Genomic DNA, 16,638 nt, shown 5'->3' with positions numbered 1-16,638 from the left:
CAAGAAAAATACAGCATATATATAGAGAGTAACTCTTGAGAAAAAAAAACACAAGAAAAAGGACATATCTGAGAACGAGAGACTCAGGAGACAGAAGAGGTGGGGGCATCTTGGCTGAAGGTGGATAGGACTTCATCTGGGCATCAGCTTTGGGAAATCTCTATAGCTACAGTGGTTCCATTGCTCTTCCAAGGCCTCTGGACATCTGCAATACCAGACAAGCTGTATGGAAACTCTCCTGCTGGGAGGAGGTTTAAACTGGAGCCACCCTGCAACTCTGCTGCTGAACAGTGAGATGTCCCTCCTTAGTCCATTAGTCAGACTTTAAGCCATTGGACCCAAATGATACCAAGCTCCCTGCAAAAGGCAGGATGGAATTCTTTGGCTCTAAGCCTGGGCCTACCAGAAAACCACACAGATGTGAGCCAGATGAGAGAACGATCATCAGCACAGCCATAGTGCACAACACTCTGCTAAATAAAATATGCCAGCTTGATCAGCATTGTTATCCACTTATGGCTGAAAGAGGCTAAAGAAGTACATTTTAAAGTAAATAATCTATTTGAGTAGAGGGTAGCTGTGACATAACCTAAAATTTTCCTGCCTGCTGGCTTGATCCAGCTGTCAGCATTACAATGAATACAAGTCAAAATTAAAAATAATATATTCCTCAATGATGCTTTTGTCCCAAGGTGTTCCTGTAATATTTATTGTAAGACATCTCCTAATTAGATATAAATCTGTTTTTCTTCTGTTTTAAAAGAATTCTGTAACATGAATTAAATATAAAGCATAATTATATAATCCTTTTATCATGTGCATTTTAGAATAATTCCCTGAATTTTACCAGCTCATACTAACAGAAGAGCCATGTCATGAATCTGTAAGTATGAAGACCATTACATGCAAGTGCTACACACAGGACCTGTGAACAAGAGCCCACAATGCTTTATCCAGCTCTCATGATATCACATCACTGTAAAATCTGTTACATTTAGTAAGGTACAGTATCACTGGAAGTTCATGTGGATTTTGCTCTGAAGTAATATTTGCAAGCCTAATATAGTTTTCAAATATTGTATCTGGATATGTATATGAATTAACGGAAGTAACATTATTGTAACTAATACTGGCTCCAAATGTGCAAGTGATTCCCTCCAAGTTGACTGCCTGCACACGTGTGTATATGTATGTTGGCATACACACCTGAGACTGCAGTCCAAGAGTCTACCAGCTGGGCCCTACCAGCAGTAAATCCATGCAAGATCATAAAAAAAAATCACCATCCTTTCTACAAGGCAGGAACTATCAAACCAACCATTATATCTTCTGAGGCATATCCTGAAGTCATTTGACATGCAGAGCTTTCCTTGACCTCAGTACACATTTTGTACATGGCAGAATATAAGTATATCACTCTGTCTAGTTAAAACTACAGGAGAAAATCCTTGTTAAGGCAAAGAGCAGTGCTTCATGGTCATGCAGAGAATAGCTACCCTCACACCTCTCTCCCACTGAGTCAACTCCAGAAAACGTTTACATTCTACCAAAATGAGAGGCTCATGTATCCTAAGAACAGGAATCTATTGAAACCTGCCTAATTCCATATTTTTTTACAAAACATTTTTACTTTCCATACCATGGACAGAGACTAAAAACTTTTCACATTTCCCTTCCACTTAGAACTTACTCCTGCTTAGAACAACTTCCTAAAGTGTTTCGATTCGTTTCTACAGCTCATCCTTACAGTCACTTCACATTTCTGCAGCTTGTGTTACAGCTTGGCTATAACTTTAAATAATTGTAAACAACAGATCTTGATAAAGAGCCATTGTGCTCTTCATTGAAATATAATTTTCCAAAAAAAATCCAATCTGAAGTTTTAAGCATCAGAAGTACTTATTTTATGCATCTTGAAACTTCAGAAGGTGAAAAGTATTTGTGTTTTAGTTGAGATGTACAAAACCTAGGTTCAATTCTCCTCCACGGTCAGTGCCACTAGCACTGGACTAGACATTCAGTGTCTCTTCCTTTGGTCTACTGCATATTTATTTACTGGCACAAAGTGGGACACCTCAAACAGGAGAGACTGAGAAAAATCTACCCCACAACAGCCAGTAATCTGGTTGGCCATGGCATTCACCTTGAATGGGGATAAAACAGCAGGAAAGGTAGGAAAACCTTGATCCCTCACCTTCCAGGTGAGTGTCCTATGAGGGTATTGGCTGTAATGGGTTCTGATTCTCATGCTCTTATTTTTCACAAAACCTTCAAAAGTTTTCAGATTCACCCTCATATGAAACAAGAATCATTTTGAAATCTCTGAAATACTTGTCAGACAGTACAGCTGTCGTCCCCCTCAACCATTCAAATTAGCTGTGCTGAGCTTGTGCTTGAAGTAACTGAGTTGAAGTGGCAAAAACTGCTTTACCTTATACCTCCTCAAACTTTGGGACTGGCCAGTAACTCAAGTGGTTCCCAGGACAAGTTAGGATAGTTTCAGTGCTGCTTTAACTGACACCAGCTGGAACATTTTCCTAAGTACTATATCACAAGCCCTATGACTGCCAGATTTCCATCTCCTACTAACTTTACCCCTCCACCAGAGGCAGGGGATTAAAATAGCATAAAACCATCTATACCAACGTTGACATAGTAGAGCATTCTACACTAGAGGAAGCCATAACTCCTCCATTTAGACTTCTTTAAAGTCTCTTGGAATCATTTCAGCAGCACAAAGGGAACTTATCTGGAACTGTAAATCTGGCCCAGAGATTTGACTTGAAGTCTATAGGGGAGGAGGGTAAAGAATCAATTTTATGGGCAACCTGGTGGAGAGATTTCATTTATTAGTAGAACTTGTTGCAATTTTTCCATAAAAATAATTTAAAATAATTAATAATGCCACTGTTGGATAAATTACTCGTATTTTGGCAAAATTTCATTTTCTTTATATTGACACTGTGAAAATCCAATTTGTTCACTCCCTAATTTTTCCTCCTTTTTTACACAGAGAAAAAAGATCAAAAAATTTGGATTTTTCCTACTAAAACAAAACAAATCTTTAAAAGATTTTAATTGACAAAATTGTAAAGCTTTACATTACATGCAAAATCGTTAGGGAAATTTTGTAAGCTGCTTTAAGTAGCTCGTCTTGCTAGGTGCACTGAAGAAGTGGCTTGGATCAGCTGATGCATTGGGTCATCTTGCTGGTCAGCAGAGGACACAAGGGTAGAAAACTGATTGGTGAGTCTTCATTTGGGTAGCAAAATCAAAGACTGGGTTTAGAGAATTAATTGCTCAGAGAAATGATGAGTCGAGGAGACAAATGATTTCTCGGGCTGAATGGAATAAAGAACAGACAGGGATAAGAAATGGATGGATTGGTGAGATTTGATTGTGCAGGAGGATGGAATGATGAATATGGAATACAGGAGAGAAATGCAAAGAAGCAGCAAAGAAATATGAAAGTCCCAGCTATAGGCAAGGGCTTCAGAAAAGTTTAGGTGTAGCAAAAACAAAATGTGTTCACTATCAGAAAGAACAGTTGGACAGAAAGGGGCAGTGAATTAAAAAAACATGGATTAGAAAGGAAAATAGGAGACTGAAAAATAAAGAACGTGTGGATGGGATGTGGTAAGTGACCTGTGGAGAGGTGCAAGCAGGCATGAGTGAGATTGAAGACACAGCTGAACAGACAGTTAAAAAAACCGAGGGGTTTAGAAGGGGAATGCAACTGGAATTTGGATCCCAGGAGTTCTAATGCATATTTGCAGACATGTTATTTTTTACTGGAAAATTATTCTGTAATTTCACATATAAAGCAAGCAGGCCCCCTCTTTCTTTTCTGCTGTTTGCTTAGAATAAAATGCAGTTTCACCTGATACTTTCACAAAATGCTAGGGAATAACCCAGCTCCCTTCAGACTTAGCATCAATCTGCACTGCTCCCTCCTGTCTTTAATTACATTATCTATGGGTCTACTTGGTCTTTTGGCCACTATGCCCAACCCTAGAGTAAACCAATGTCAGGCCCACTTCTGGTTAAACGCATGCATATGGGGTGATCAACCAAAACATTACTCAAGCTCAACCACAAGACTTAGTAACTGGAGACATATATTCAATTCTGAGTGTCAAAATGTACCTAATATATTGTCCAACACTACACAATGACCAACATTTTAAAAGATAGAGCCCAAACCTTATATAGATTCCGTTTATGTCTGACTTTGCTTACCTCAAAAGGTAGCGTTATTGGCGGTGGCGGCTTTTTCAGTTCTTCACATTTTCTCTTTTTACATATCCGGTGACTAGTTTTACGTTTCCTGCAACAGCTGCATTCTTCACAATTGGTTTTCCGCAGGCAGGGTTCACACACCCCACAACGTCTTCGTTTCTTCTTTTCTAGCATAGGAAGCAAAGATGAATATGATAGTTGGTGACCATAAGCTGGGTTGATAAAGGAGGATGGATCCGAGGCCTCAGCTGGTCTGATAATGTCACCCCTGTTGTCCTGAACCAAGTTCAAGTTTATTCCAATATTTCCTGATTGTGATGAAGAAACTTTGTGTTGCAGCTCTAAATCAGCTGGTATATCTATATGTACATCTCTGTCAGAGGCAAGAGTGGAGTTTCCTGTGCTGGAGGACAACTGTGAAATACAGCCTTTAGGGGATTGTCCAGAACTTCCATTGAAGGCTTGAACTGTTGTAGGGCTTAAATCTGCTGCACTTTCTTCTGTGTTTGATGATGAAATAGGAATATAACCAGAATCCAAAACTAATTTTTTTTCATTGATACATTCAATGGATTCTTCAACATCCTCCATTACTTGATTATTTAAAGAGGTATTCGAAAATGAATCACAAACTGTCACATTTTTTATGTCAGATTCCAAATCATCTTTTTTACAGTTCAGGCCAAAATCTGAGCCAGGTTCAACATCCTCTGTTATGTGATTATTTATACGGGTATTTGAAAATGAATCACAAACTGTCGCATTTTTTGGGTCAGATTCCAAATCATCTTTTTTATAGCTCAGGCCAAAATTTGAATCTGGTTCTTTAGTAGTAGGCACCAAATCCACATCTGATTTTATCTGGGATTTAATAAATAAGCTTGAATCTTCTGAATGTGCAATTGAATTTGATTCAGTAGTACCTACAGAGTCAGAATTTGGATAAGGTTCTTTATTTCCAGGCTCCAAATCCATCTTTAAATGTGACTTTGCAAAAGAGCCTGGATCTTCTAAATTTTCTTTCGAGTTTAATTCAGAGGTAATTATAGATACAGAATTTGAACTGTGTTCTTCAACAGGCACTAAATCCAAGTCTGTTTTCATGTGGGATTCAACAAATGTGGCTGAATTTTCCAAACATCCTTCTGAATTTGATGCAGATGAAACAGAATCAGAATTTGAATCACATTCTTGACCAGCAGGCACCAAATCGAAGATAGTCTTTAAAGAAGATTCTGTAAATGAGCATGAATCTCTTAAATGTACCTTTGAGTTTGATTCGGAGGTAATTACAGAGTCAGAATGAGAAGATGGAGGAACAGACACAGAATTTTGAACAAAAGGTTCCTGTGAACTATCTGTGTTGGGTTCACTTGATGTCTGCTTATGGAGTAGGTCTTCACTTTCATATTCCCCCTCTAACACTTCTGAATTTTGACTAATTATTGGACTGTCTGAACTATAGACATTTGTTTCAGGCTTTACAATCTTTCTGTCCTGACTATCACATTTCATAGAGGGATCTTCACTGACATCACACAGAGCGTTCTCCCCTTCGAGAGGAGTTAATTCTTTTTGTGCTAAATCTGGTTTCAACACTGTTTCACTTGCTTCAATGTTTTTTTCTTCCAGTTCAGCTAAGGTTCCTTCTTTCCTTGTTTCTAATCTTTTTGGTGCTGTAGCTGTCTTATTTTTAGTGATTGCCGAAGCTTGGGACAAACCGTGTGAGAATGATCGGCTACGCAGAGACATTGTAAAGCCATTGAAATTTAAAGAATCCTGGTTTTGAAGGAGATTATCATCAGTTTTCTCCAAATTTACCCAAGATGTTCCAGATAACGCTCTAGTTACAGTACTCCTGAGAAATCTACCTGATGAGTTTAAAGTTGGTTTATTTTCTTGTTGCTTTTTCTTAACATCATTTTCTGGCACTTTCTTGCATTTTTCAGAACTCCCGGCCTTTGTAGAAGTCTTCCTTGTGGAAGTTGCTTTCTTTCTTACTTGGCTAGATTTCTTTTTCCCTTGGCTAGTTCTCCTTTTGCCCAACTCTTCCTTTTTGACTGATCTGGAAGGTCTGGCATGGTGAGCCATGTTTACTGAGATGTGGAAGAGATGTAAAAGGAGTGGTGAAAAAGATCATGGAATCTTGAAAGATTTTTTTTCAGTTCAACAGAAAATTACTTATTCTCATTGCTGGTCTCTGTAACAGCTCAAAGATAACTCTGAAATAAAGAAAAAAAGATTGTTTTATTTTTATTAACCACAGAGACTTATGTATCTTAAATCTATTTAATAAAAATACACCAAGGCAAAAGTAGAAATACTTGAGTATTATCAAGCAGTGTTATTAATATAGGAGTCTTGAAATACAAGTATGCTTTATAGCCTGTTCAAAATGGACTTAAATGTTTGCAACTCAATAAAATGTGGCCATACCTTAAAAGACCATGGCAACTGCATAATATTCTCAATTAGTGACTTTTTCCACAAATACTTTACAGAAAAGTGTGAATTAACTTAAATATAATTCAGATTAATTACAACCCTCCTCCCCAAGTTCATAAGGGGCAAGAATATGGCCTGGTTGTATGGGAATGCATAAAGAAGTAATGCTCAGGTTTTTAGTTCCGTGCAGGCTGTGAGCGATTGCAGCAGGGAACGCTGGCCACAGGGTGGGGAGGGGCCACTTTTCCCCCACACTCAGCACCAACTAGTCCCCTGCCCTTCCCCACACCCTCCCCTTAGCTGAATTTCCCATGCTGGTGCAGCCAGGGAGCCACATGGTCCCAGGCCAGAAGCCCCTGCTGGGCGGGCGGAGGGCGGGGTGGCCGGGCCCTGCTGTTGTGGGAGCACTCCGGGCTTCCCCTGGGTCCTACTGCCTTTGGTTCCTGTCATCTTTGATGGGAACCAAGGACAGATGCGTTTTAATTTTCTACATTTTTTAATGGGCCCTGTGGTCCAGATAGAATGGCCTCGCGGGCCGGATCTGGCCCACAGGCCGTATTTTGCCCACCCCTGCTTTGCACCACCTTAGCGGCCTCTTCAGGCCAAGATCAGGCCTGGGGCTCCATGCTGCCCATACCTAGCCCTGCGTGCTGGGATCGGGTTCCGCACTACCCTGCATAACTGATCCAGTGTACAAGATCATGCTGTTCAGCCTGCACAGCTTCCCATAGGTCTGGAAATTTGGCAGCAGGGGTGCAGTGCCACTGCTCCCATGCCAGCAAATTTTTGGACCCATGGTGAGCCCCACATGCTGAATGACACAGCACTGAGGGCTGAACACCCCTGGCATAGAAGATTAAGATCCATCCCAATGACTATATAGAAACTATTTTGATTGTGACTTAGGAATTGAAACAAAGACAAGATCTGCATACCTGATATACACACATACCCCCATGAGCAAAGGACTAGGGAGAATCACAGCCTCACCACCTACATGCTGACCAACATGGCTTCAGGTACAAGGTAAGAGAAGTAAGTTGTTCCTTTATGGGCAATTAATGCGAAGCAATAAACTCCAGAGTTTATTGCTCCAGGAGTGCCGTTTGAATGTGCACTCAGGACCACAGCATATTAAGCCAGGGCAGAGCAGCCCCAGCTGGCAGGGGCACTGGGGCTCAGCCTGCCAGCCCAGGGTTTGTCCCCCACACAGGGGTTAGCCAGCAGGCAACCCTGGTACTGAAGCACCCTTGTGCCCCAGCCAAATCAGCATCTACACATAGGTTGCTGCGGCGTAAAAAACTCCACAGCAGGATAATACTTGTATTTATAAGTATTATCCTGCTGCAGAGTGTTTACTCCAGCCTAATACCAGTGCACATGTACATGTGCAATGTTTACTGCAGCACTAATTAGTCTACTCAGCAGTAAATGTCTTGTGTAGACATGCACTATGAGAGTTATCTTAAGTTATTCCTCTAAGCAGAAAAAGGACGGGGGACAAATGATGACTCCAAGTCACAATTACTCGTTGAGGTAGTATAACAGCATACTACACCATATCCAGAGTCAAGCCTGAAAGTTTCATATAGCCATGCCAGGTAAATGCATTACATAGCCAGTGATCACTGCTCCAAAGCTATGGTTATTCAAATATAAGCCTTATTCTTACATCATTCCCACCTCATTAGTACAAGGAATTTTTTTTGTAATAAACACAAGTATAATGTTCAGAGAATAAGATTAAAATAATGTGACAAAGACCCAATATTAATTATGGTTTTTTTACAATGGAAAAATACATCTTTGTGATTTTTCAGGCACTTTTATCTTGCACTATATCTTGATCAGGGGTTTACTGTAGAAATTGCAAGATGTAGACTTGCATACATTTTAAAACATGTTGTGGATGATTTTTTCTCATTTATTAAAAAAAACCCCTACAAATGTGCAATAGCTGTACTATAGTTCTAGGTCAAGGAGGAAGTCCTATAACTTTGGTTAAGTGTATTTGCTATCCCAAGGTTTTCAGGTTCTTTCTGACACTTTAGATAAAGGGTTCCCAAACTGTGGTCTATGTATTGCTGTGATCTGCATGCTTGCTATTCCATCAATTCACTTCATAACTTTTTAAAGGTATTATATAAACTAATTAACCTAGGGAGCTGAGGCTTCACCAAGTCTGCAGATTGTAATCTGAGAGAGAGATTGCTGTGAGCACCAGGGATCCTGGCTTTCTCAGATAAACAAAAATTGCAGATTCTTTGATTAAAAAAAAAAAGCAAAATCTGCAATTAAAATTAAACACTACTAATACACACACTCACACTCATACATATATCAATTGAACATGATGTTTTATTGATAGATTTACAATTTTAAAGGAATTTGGAAGCCTACCAGTGCCTTAATCAGTATAATAAACTAAATTATAAATAACTACAAATTTTGGTATTTGATTTTGGGTTTTTTATTATGGAAAATCAGACCTCCCCCTGCCCCCTTAGCTCACAGAATGCAGGTCCAGGCCCCTCATGCCCAAGCCACATCCCCCCAGCCCTGCCGGCACCCCTCACTCCCCTCCCAGAGCCCCCCAGCTCTGCCAGTGCTTTTCACTCTCCCCCACAGCCCCCCACCCGACACTGCCAGTGCCCCTCACTGCCCCACCACAGTCCCTTGGCCCTGCTGGTGCACCTCACTTCCCACTCACAGCTCTCCTAGCCCTGCTGGTACCCCTCAACCTCCCCACCCACAGCCCCCTGCCCCCTAGCCCTGCTGGAGGGGGCCCCCCAACTCCAGGGCTACAGGACCAGGGACCTGAATTTGTATCCCCTGGTCCCCCGCAGCAGTGCCTGAGCTCCAGCTGCTACCTGTGGAAGGTGGCAACTGAAGTGTAGCTGGAGTTTGGCTCCCCCTCCCCCATGGAGCTGGGGGGGGGTGTGGCTTCCCACTGCAGGCTCAGGCAGGGAGGGCAGTATCTGGCTTTCTGCCACTGTGAGCACTCCCAGGGGGGCAGGGGTACACAGATACAGCCATATAGCCCTTGCTTGTCCTACTTCCACCCAGATGCTTTCAGACCTGTACCACTGCCACACCAAGACCTGTGCTACCACCCCTGGACCTATGCTGGTTCCCCCACCCCTAGACCTGCTAAACTGCTGGCTCTGCAGATCCAACCTGGGAGGAGCCCTGCAGTCCAGATATAGGTTGGGGCCCAAAGTGAGTTTGATGCCCCTGGCATAGTTCATGCATGTTGCAATGCTCAAGTCTACTGGCAGATCTAGTCTTAATTTCTTTAGGAAGACACTGTCTCTAACTATGTATTTGTACACTGCAGCAGACAATAAGCAAGGCTATAGTACTATGGTTACTGCTACTAGTGTTGCTAAGGTCAATTAAAGGAAAGACCTAGCCTTAAAAAATTCTACACACAGTATGGAAATTACAAACTAAGATTACATCAGCAACTCTGACACTGAGCTTAATACTCAGTTCATAGTACTCTAAGCAAAAACATTCTCAGTGGGCAGAAACCAAACATGCCTCTGTAACAGAACTTTGCAGTAATTTTGAAAGTCTAGATAAATATTATATTTTCATCACACATCTCTCTTCAGAAATTGTATACAACAACTTTTTAATAACCTACGTGTGTGTGTGCGCGCGCGAGTGCACGCACATACACACACTAAAATGCCTGTTTTTTCAAACTATCTTATGCAGTCTACCAAAAACAAAGATATGTTAGCAATTCAAGAATACCTTAATATAATTTCATCTAAATCTTGTTTTTGCTCCTACTTGTCACAACCCAAAGTTGTGATTTTTGTTTTGTGTGTGCTTCAGCACTGCTAAATTATTTTCCCGCTAAATTGCAGCTTCTTTGCACGGTGGAGTTTTCTGCTGCAGGAGAGAACCCCGGTGCAACGGAGAATTTCCCGCCAATTTGTAGCTTTCTTTGCATGGTGCATTTCTTTTGCATCTAAGAAATGCTCGGTGCAAAGAGTTCCCGCCATTTGTATGAGAATTCGAGCCACATTATTGGCTAGTTCTAAAATATGCACACGTGGCAGCTAGCGATTGGCTTGCTAGCCGTATAAAGAGCTTGGGTGGTTTCTGCCCAAGTTGGAGAGAAATCGGAGCGAGAGAGAGAAAGAAAAACCTTCGCCTTGTGTGAAGATCTCTAAGCACTGCGGATCCTTACGGACCCAACGTATTTCTTAAAAGGCAACAGGGGCCTGACCAGCCTCTGGCCTCTCCCCGTCACCGATAGATTCCTAGACGTATCCCTTCCTGCACGAGAAATGGACGAACCCACGGAGCTTCAACAACTCCGTGGGAGAGAGCGAACTTGTCATAGTCCTCTAACAAGGATTTAAGTGGAGCTGCACCTGGAAAACTGTCCAGCCTACACCACGACCACCTTTGCTGTAAATAAACAATCTTTAAATCAACCATTACGCGTCCATGACTAATTCTAGCTCGCCCTGGTCTTCTCCGACCCTGCGTGCCTGGGCTGCTGGCCACGGCCCGCGTGCACAAAAGGGCCCGGATCGCTCCTGGCCCGCACACTACTTATCAAATGTCGCCAGAGTACACCTAAATAACAATAATTAATTGAAAAAAAATGGGTCTTAAACCAATTAAAACAGAATAGTTAAAACAAATGAACTGTATAAACATAAGCTAAATAGATCATTTTGTGATCTCCCATTAGAAGTTTAAGTCCATTAGGTAACATTACAATACAGTTTCTCTTAAAGCAAGTCATTACACTTGATGAGAGAATAAATAATACACACATACATACTCAATTACCCACATCTATTATGTTTAAAAGACATAGGGGAAACCAGTCCAACTGCTAATAAAACAATAATAAAAAGAGACCAGGGAGTTCAAAGAAATTTGGATCCCATCCTGAAATCGCAACACAAATCCAGATTTGGAGTTAAAATTATCTGAATGTTAGTCACTGAGAGTATTTATTTGCTTACTGGCCTTATTCATGTACTGAGTATTAAGGCTGGTGTCAGCGTGCTTAAGTCAACAGATCTCAAACTATGGTCTGTAAAAGAGTAGTCTGCAGAGAGCAAACCAGTCATAAGTAGAGACCTACAGTACTTAAATCATGATTTTGCAGAAACCGCAAAATCTGAAAAATCTGAAAAAAAACCCAACTTAATAAAATTAAGTTTTTATGATGTCTTCCCCTCCCAGGCAGGCCTTGCAACCCACCCAGAAGGGGACTGCACCAGCTGGCAGGGTAGAATGAAGGGGGCAGCAGACAAGATGGTGGCTGCCCCTCCCCAGGGCCTCTGCGCCAATCAGTGCCTAGCAGGGGCTGGACAAAGAGCAGCCAGCAGTCAAGATGGTGGCCACCTCTCCTCCCCCTGGGGCCTCTCTGCCAATTAGTGCTGAGGGGTGGGCTGCTGTTAAACACCTGTGAAATGGGCCCTTAATGCTGGAACAAAGCCATGAAAATGGCTTTGTCTCGCCATGAGTTAAGTAGGTCCCTAGTCATAAGTTGTTGCCTCTCGTCTTTGTTTCTAGCTCTTTCTATTGTTCTAGGCTCTTCATTATAAAGAACAGCCAGGAGGCCTGTAAAAGCATTTGGAAACAAATACCTGGCAGTCAATCTGTAGCCATTAGGGGCCACTGCTATGTAATAGTAGTAGGAAGGGAAATAGGATCCACTTTCAGAGACTGGAGTTATCACCTATGGGTGTGAGGGATGCCCAAGGAAGAAGGGAATAAGCCCAACAGGAACCATGTTCAGTGGAGCAAGAGAGAAAGGAACCAAACCAAACAGCAGGAAAAAGTATACAAAGGAGCAGGAATATGAACAAGGAGAAGAAACGGGAAACATGGAAGTATGTAAACCAGGAAGAGACAAGGCCACAGAGAAGCACATTTACAGGATCATATGGTGATAGAAGCACAAGAGATTGGGGAGAGGAAGATTAATACAGAGCAAAAAGCAGGTGGTGAGATTGTCCAAAAGGAAAAAAATATGTATCCCATTGATAAATATTTCCACTGACATGTCCAAATACTTTCCCAATACTACTTCTCCAGTTAAACACTGATACAGGTTTCACAAGATTTTGGGAGGTGCAAGGTGGTCTCATTATACCAGGGGTCGGCAAAATGGTTGATCTGGCTGGCAGCCAGACTCCATTTCCCAGCAGCCCCTGCCCTCATGGCTTGGGCCAGTCTCCATGGAGACCCTAGCCACCTGCCTGAGAAATGTCAGGCTAGGGTTGTCATGGACACCAGCCTCAGCCACACCAGCAGCATGCACAGCAGCGCAGTGCAGAGGGCTGCTCTGGAGCCGTTTGGAACATGGGATGGGGGCAGCTTGCTCTGGAGCCAGGGCAGAGCTGTGATCTGAAGCCTGCATGCTCTGGGCAGGGGTGAGCAAGCAGGGGATGGTGGCTTTGCCCTGGCTCCTTGCAGTGGTGGCAGCCTGGTCTGGAGCTGGGGCAGAGGCACCATCCCTTGCTTGCGCGCCCCTGCCTGGAAAGTGCAAGTTACAGATTGCGGCTCTGCCCTGGCTCTGGAGCAAGCTACACCCATCCCAAGCTCCCAGCAGCTCCCCACACTACTCTACCACTCTCGCTGCCAGCACAGCTGAGGCTGGTCGGCATGGCAACCCCACCCTGAGCTTTCCCACTGCAGGTATGGCTGGGGTCTCCATGGAGAGTGGCACAAGCCATGTGGGCAGGGGAGGCTGGGAAATGGAGTCCATGGCTGACCAGATCCAGCCCATGGGCCAGACTTTGCCTGTCCCTGCATTAGACTCCTAGCGCTCCTCAGAAAATGCCAGGTCTTAGCTTTCACTTTTTAAATTTACTTTTGTTCCTTGACTACAGAAAAATAATATAACAAGTCTTCTGTTGCCAAGAAAAACCACAACAGGTCAGAAAGTTTTTGACACTATGCATTCCTTGTTTCTCAGATAAATCTCTGGGCTTATTTTGTGAATCATGTGTAGGTGTTTGCACACCTACTAGTGTTAATTTTGCATCATACCCTGTCGCAAGGATATCACAGCACCCCGGAGTGCCGTGGCACCCTGGTTTAGAATCACTGTACCAGATTATCTTTTTCTCCACTCATTGAAGATGCTTGAGATCCTGGTTTATGTAACTTAAGTTTGCAATTTCCATACTTTTGAATGTTATTGTTTTTAAAACAAGGATGTGTTTAATACTGTGCTTTTTGATCTACAAGTTTTAGGGTACAGATGGTCCTGTTGGCAAATTGAAAGGGCAAATTATCTCAGGGAGACAGAAAGATAAGAGAACCAAGCTACCACTCTTTTCAGAGCCTCTAAATTCAAAGTAGTCAGGAACTTCTCTTTCAGATATTGTGCCAGTATTTTTACTTCTCAGCCTTTTTAGACTCAATGCACCACTCCATAACTTTTCTGAACTTGGTGGCACCCTGGTTGAGAACCACTGTTCTAAAGACTCAGCTTATCTAGTATTTCCCCTATTTTATTTCTAGGTTTATCATAAATCTAATGCAGGCAGGAGCACCCACTCCTCCTGCTGCCACTCCCTGGCACAACTCTGGAAAACAGAGGCACATGGGACAGCTATGCCTGGCTACAGCAATGATGGTGGCTGTGTTAGCTCTGCTGTGCCCTTGAAAAGGTCTTGTGGCACCTCACTTTTCTAATTCAATTTATCAAGGATTTCTTAAATTGGGGCAGGGCCTTTCAACAGCTTCCCAAAAAGTAGAAAAGATGGGGGTTTATTTATTGTCTTGCTCAGACTGGGGAAGGGGAGGAAATAAAAACAGCAATAGCAACTTTACATATTTTGCTTGGACTCTGACTACTGGAACAGAACTGAGTGATAGAAAAACCCAGGAGAAGGATATTTCTGTTTGTTCTGGACTTTTTTTCACAAAGCTTCTCCTTTGTTTGTCTGGGACTCGGACCACAAAACTTTTGGATGACTCTGGGTTCCCAGGCAAAAAATCTACAAGGAGGAACCCTCTAGTTGTTTCAAAGAAATGAGGTGTGGTATATGAATGTTGGCCTGTCACAGTATCTTAGCTGTAACTAAAACACTGTTTGATTTTTTAAAACTGAAGAGTCTACTATACCTCATATTTATTTATTTACTCCTTCACAAAAACACCAACGTGTAGATTTAGTTTTTTACAATTTATATTTTTTACAAAACTTATTAACTCTTCTTATTTAACAGCAATCCTGGAGACTAATTTTATTTTAAACAACTCAGACATCACAAGATTGTGCTAGTACATAAAACCTAATAGTGAAAATCAAAGATAATAGTTAGGTTAAGTCTTTGTACAAGCTAAAGTGACATGTCACCAGTAAATTTAAGCCAATTCTACAGAACATCTATAGGGAAAGTGCATGATATATAGGAAAAGAATCATTATCTACCCCTTCTGTGGCCTCAGTTATACTTAAAATGTTACTGGCATAGATGTACTGGTAAGGGGTGTAATTTACACTGACATAAAATATGCAAGCAAAAGCCCTAGGGTAGATGCTGCTGTTATGCTACAAGCAGGCTTATACTGGGATAACTGTTTCTGCATGCGGAGTGGATGGTCTGCTGCTCTGAATACATGGCATAGTTAAACAGTAAAGCATATGCATAGGCAAGTCCTAAGTGGTTATCTCCCCTATTCCTTTGTCTTTGGAGGAAATATGGCCAACTAGAACTGGCTGGACAGACTGAGGAGGTGCCTGACACCTCAAGACCATGCAAGTATCCTGGAGTACTCCAGCCCCTGATACTTGTACCATGTTTGTTATTTTTAAAAGAGCTGGGAACATTCCCTGCCCTTGCCTACAGCCAGCTGCTCTGTTAAGCTTGCCACTCCTCCTGGCCACCACACTGGTGTGAGAAAGCATTTCAGCATTAGCTTTCCTCAGGACTAGAGAGGCAGATGAAGATCTCCTGCTGCAGCTGCTCAGTGGGGGAGACTCACATCCTATCTGCACAAGAAAGGGTTTGTTGTGCTACTTATACACAGCTTAGATCAGCACAGAGCTCTCTTGATGGCATATCTTATGCTATTTCCCCAAACCAAATCGGAGGTCGTTCAAGCACCTACACTGAACACCTTCAAGAGTAAATTGGATGCTTATCTTGCTGGGATCCTATGACCCCAGCTGACTTCCTGCCCTTTGGACGGGGGGGCGGGGGCTGGACTTGATGATCTTCCGAGGTCCCTTCCAGCCCTAATGTCTATGAAATCTATGAAATAAGCTATATTAGCCAAAGTACTTTTTACTGATGTAACTGCATGTGAACTAGGGATTTTTCTGGTATGGTTCTGTTGGTTAATTATGCCAAGAAAACTTTAGTGCGAGTTAGGCTTAAAGCTTCTGCTCTGCATACTTCCCAACAGTGTTGTCAACATTGTTGTCAGCATGGACTGCAGGCTAAGCACCCTCTCATTGGATACAAGACCAATAAGAAGGGACTCTACTGCAGTGTTTTCCTTTCTGCTGAAGAAGGAGAAAGGAACCAGATGTACCACATCTACTTTGTTCTTTTAGGCCAACAAGAGGAGAGAGGCAGAGCTGTAGGAAAGGAGACGAGATTTAAATGGTGGTTGCATATGGAAAGAACAACAACTATTAAACACCGGTAGAGAAAAGGGGACAGAATGAACAGTCAGGATTGGGATGGGGTGTGAAGTAATTCAAGGATGAAATGCTTGGGAAGAGAATGGGGATGAGACCAAGGATTACATAGTTTGTGAATTAACTGACAGGATCATGAGTAAAGAAGTGATTAACGCAGGACAGAATGCATCTAGGAAAGAATGAGCTAGAACTGACTGATCAGTGATAATAAAAGTGGACTTGAAGAGTGGAGAACCAGGTTGAAAACAGATTTGTGGAAGAGGAAATGGGACTGAAAAAGAATTAATAACTTTGAGTACAAAAAAGGG

General features: G+C 42.2%; 1 protein-coding gene across 1 annotated transcript in view; it reads right to left on the bottom strand.

The window, feature by feature from the left end:
* TET1 (tet methylcytosine dioxygenase 1) overlaps positions 1-6,081 on the bottom strand; it is a 147,067-nt gene extending 140,986 nt beyond the window's left edge. The window contains exon 1 of the mRNA XM_019484386.2: positions 4,240-6,081. Coding sequence (XP_019339931.1) covers positions 4,240-5,991 — 1,752 coding nt within the window. The 5' untranslated portion in view covers positions 5,992-6,081. The remainder of the gene's footprint in view (positions 1-4,239) is intronic.
* Between the last annotated feature and the right edge of the window lie 10,557 nt (positions 6,082-16,638).

Source organism: Alligator mississippiensis, chromosome 6, assembly GCF_030867095.1.
Source record: "Alligator mississippiensis isolate rAllMis1 chromosome 6, rAllMis1, whole genome shotgun sequence".
NCBI classification, from domain to species: domain Eukaryota; kingdom Metazoa; phylum Chordata; order Crocodylia; family Alligatoridae; genus Alligator; species Alligator mississippiensis.
Note: the sequence above shows the minus strand (reverse complement) of the source record. Positions and strands in the feature narration are given on the sequence as shown.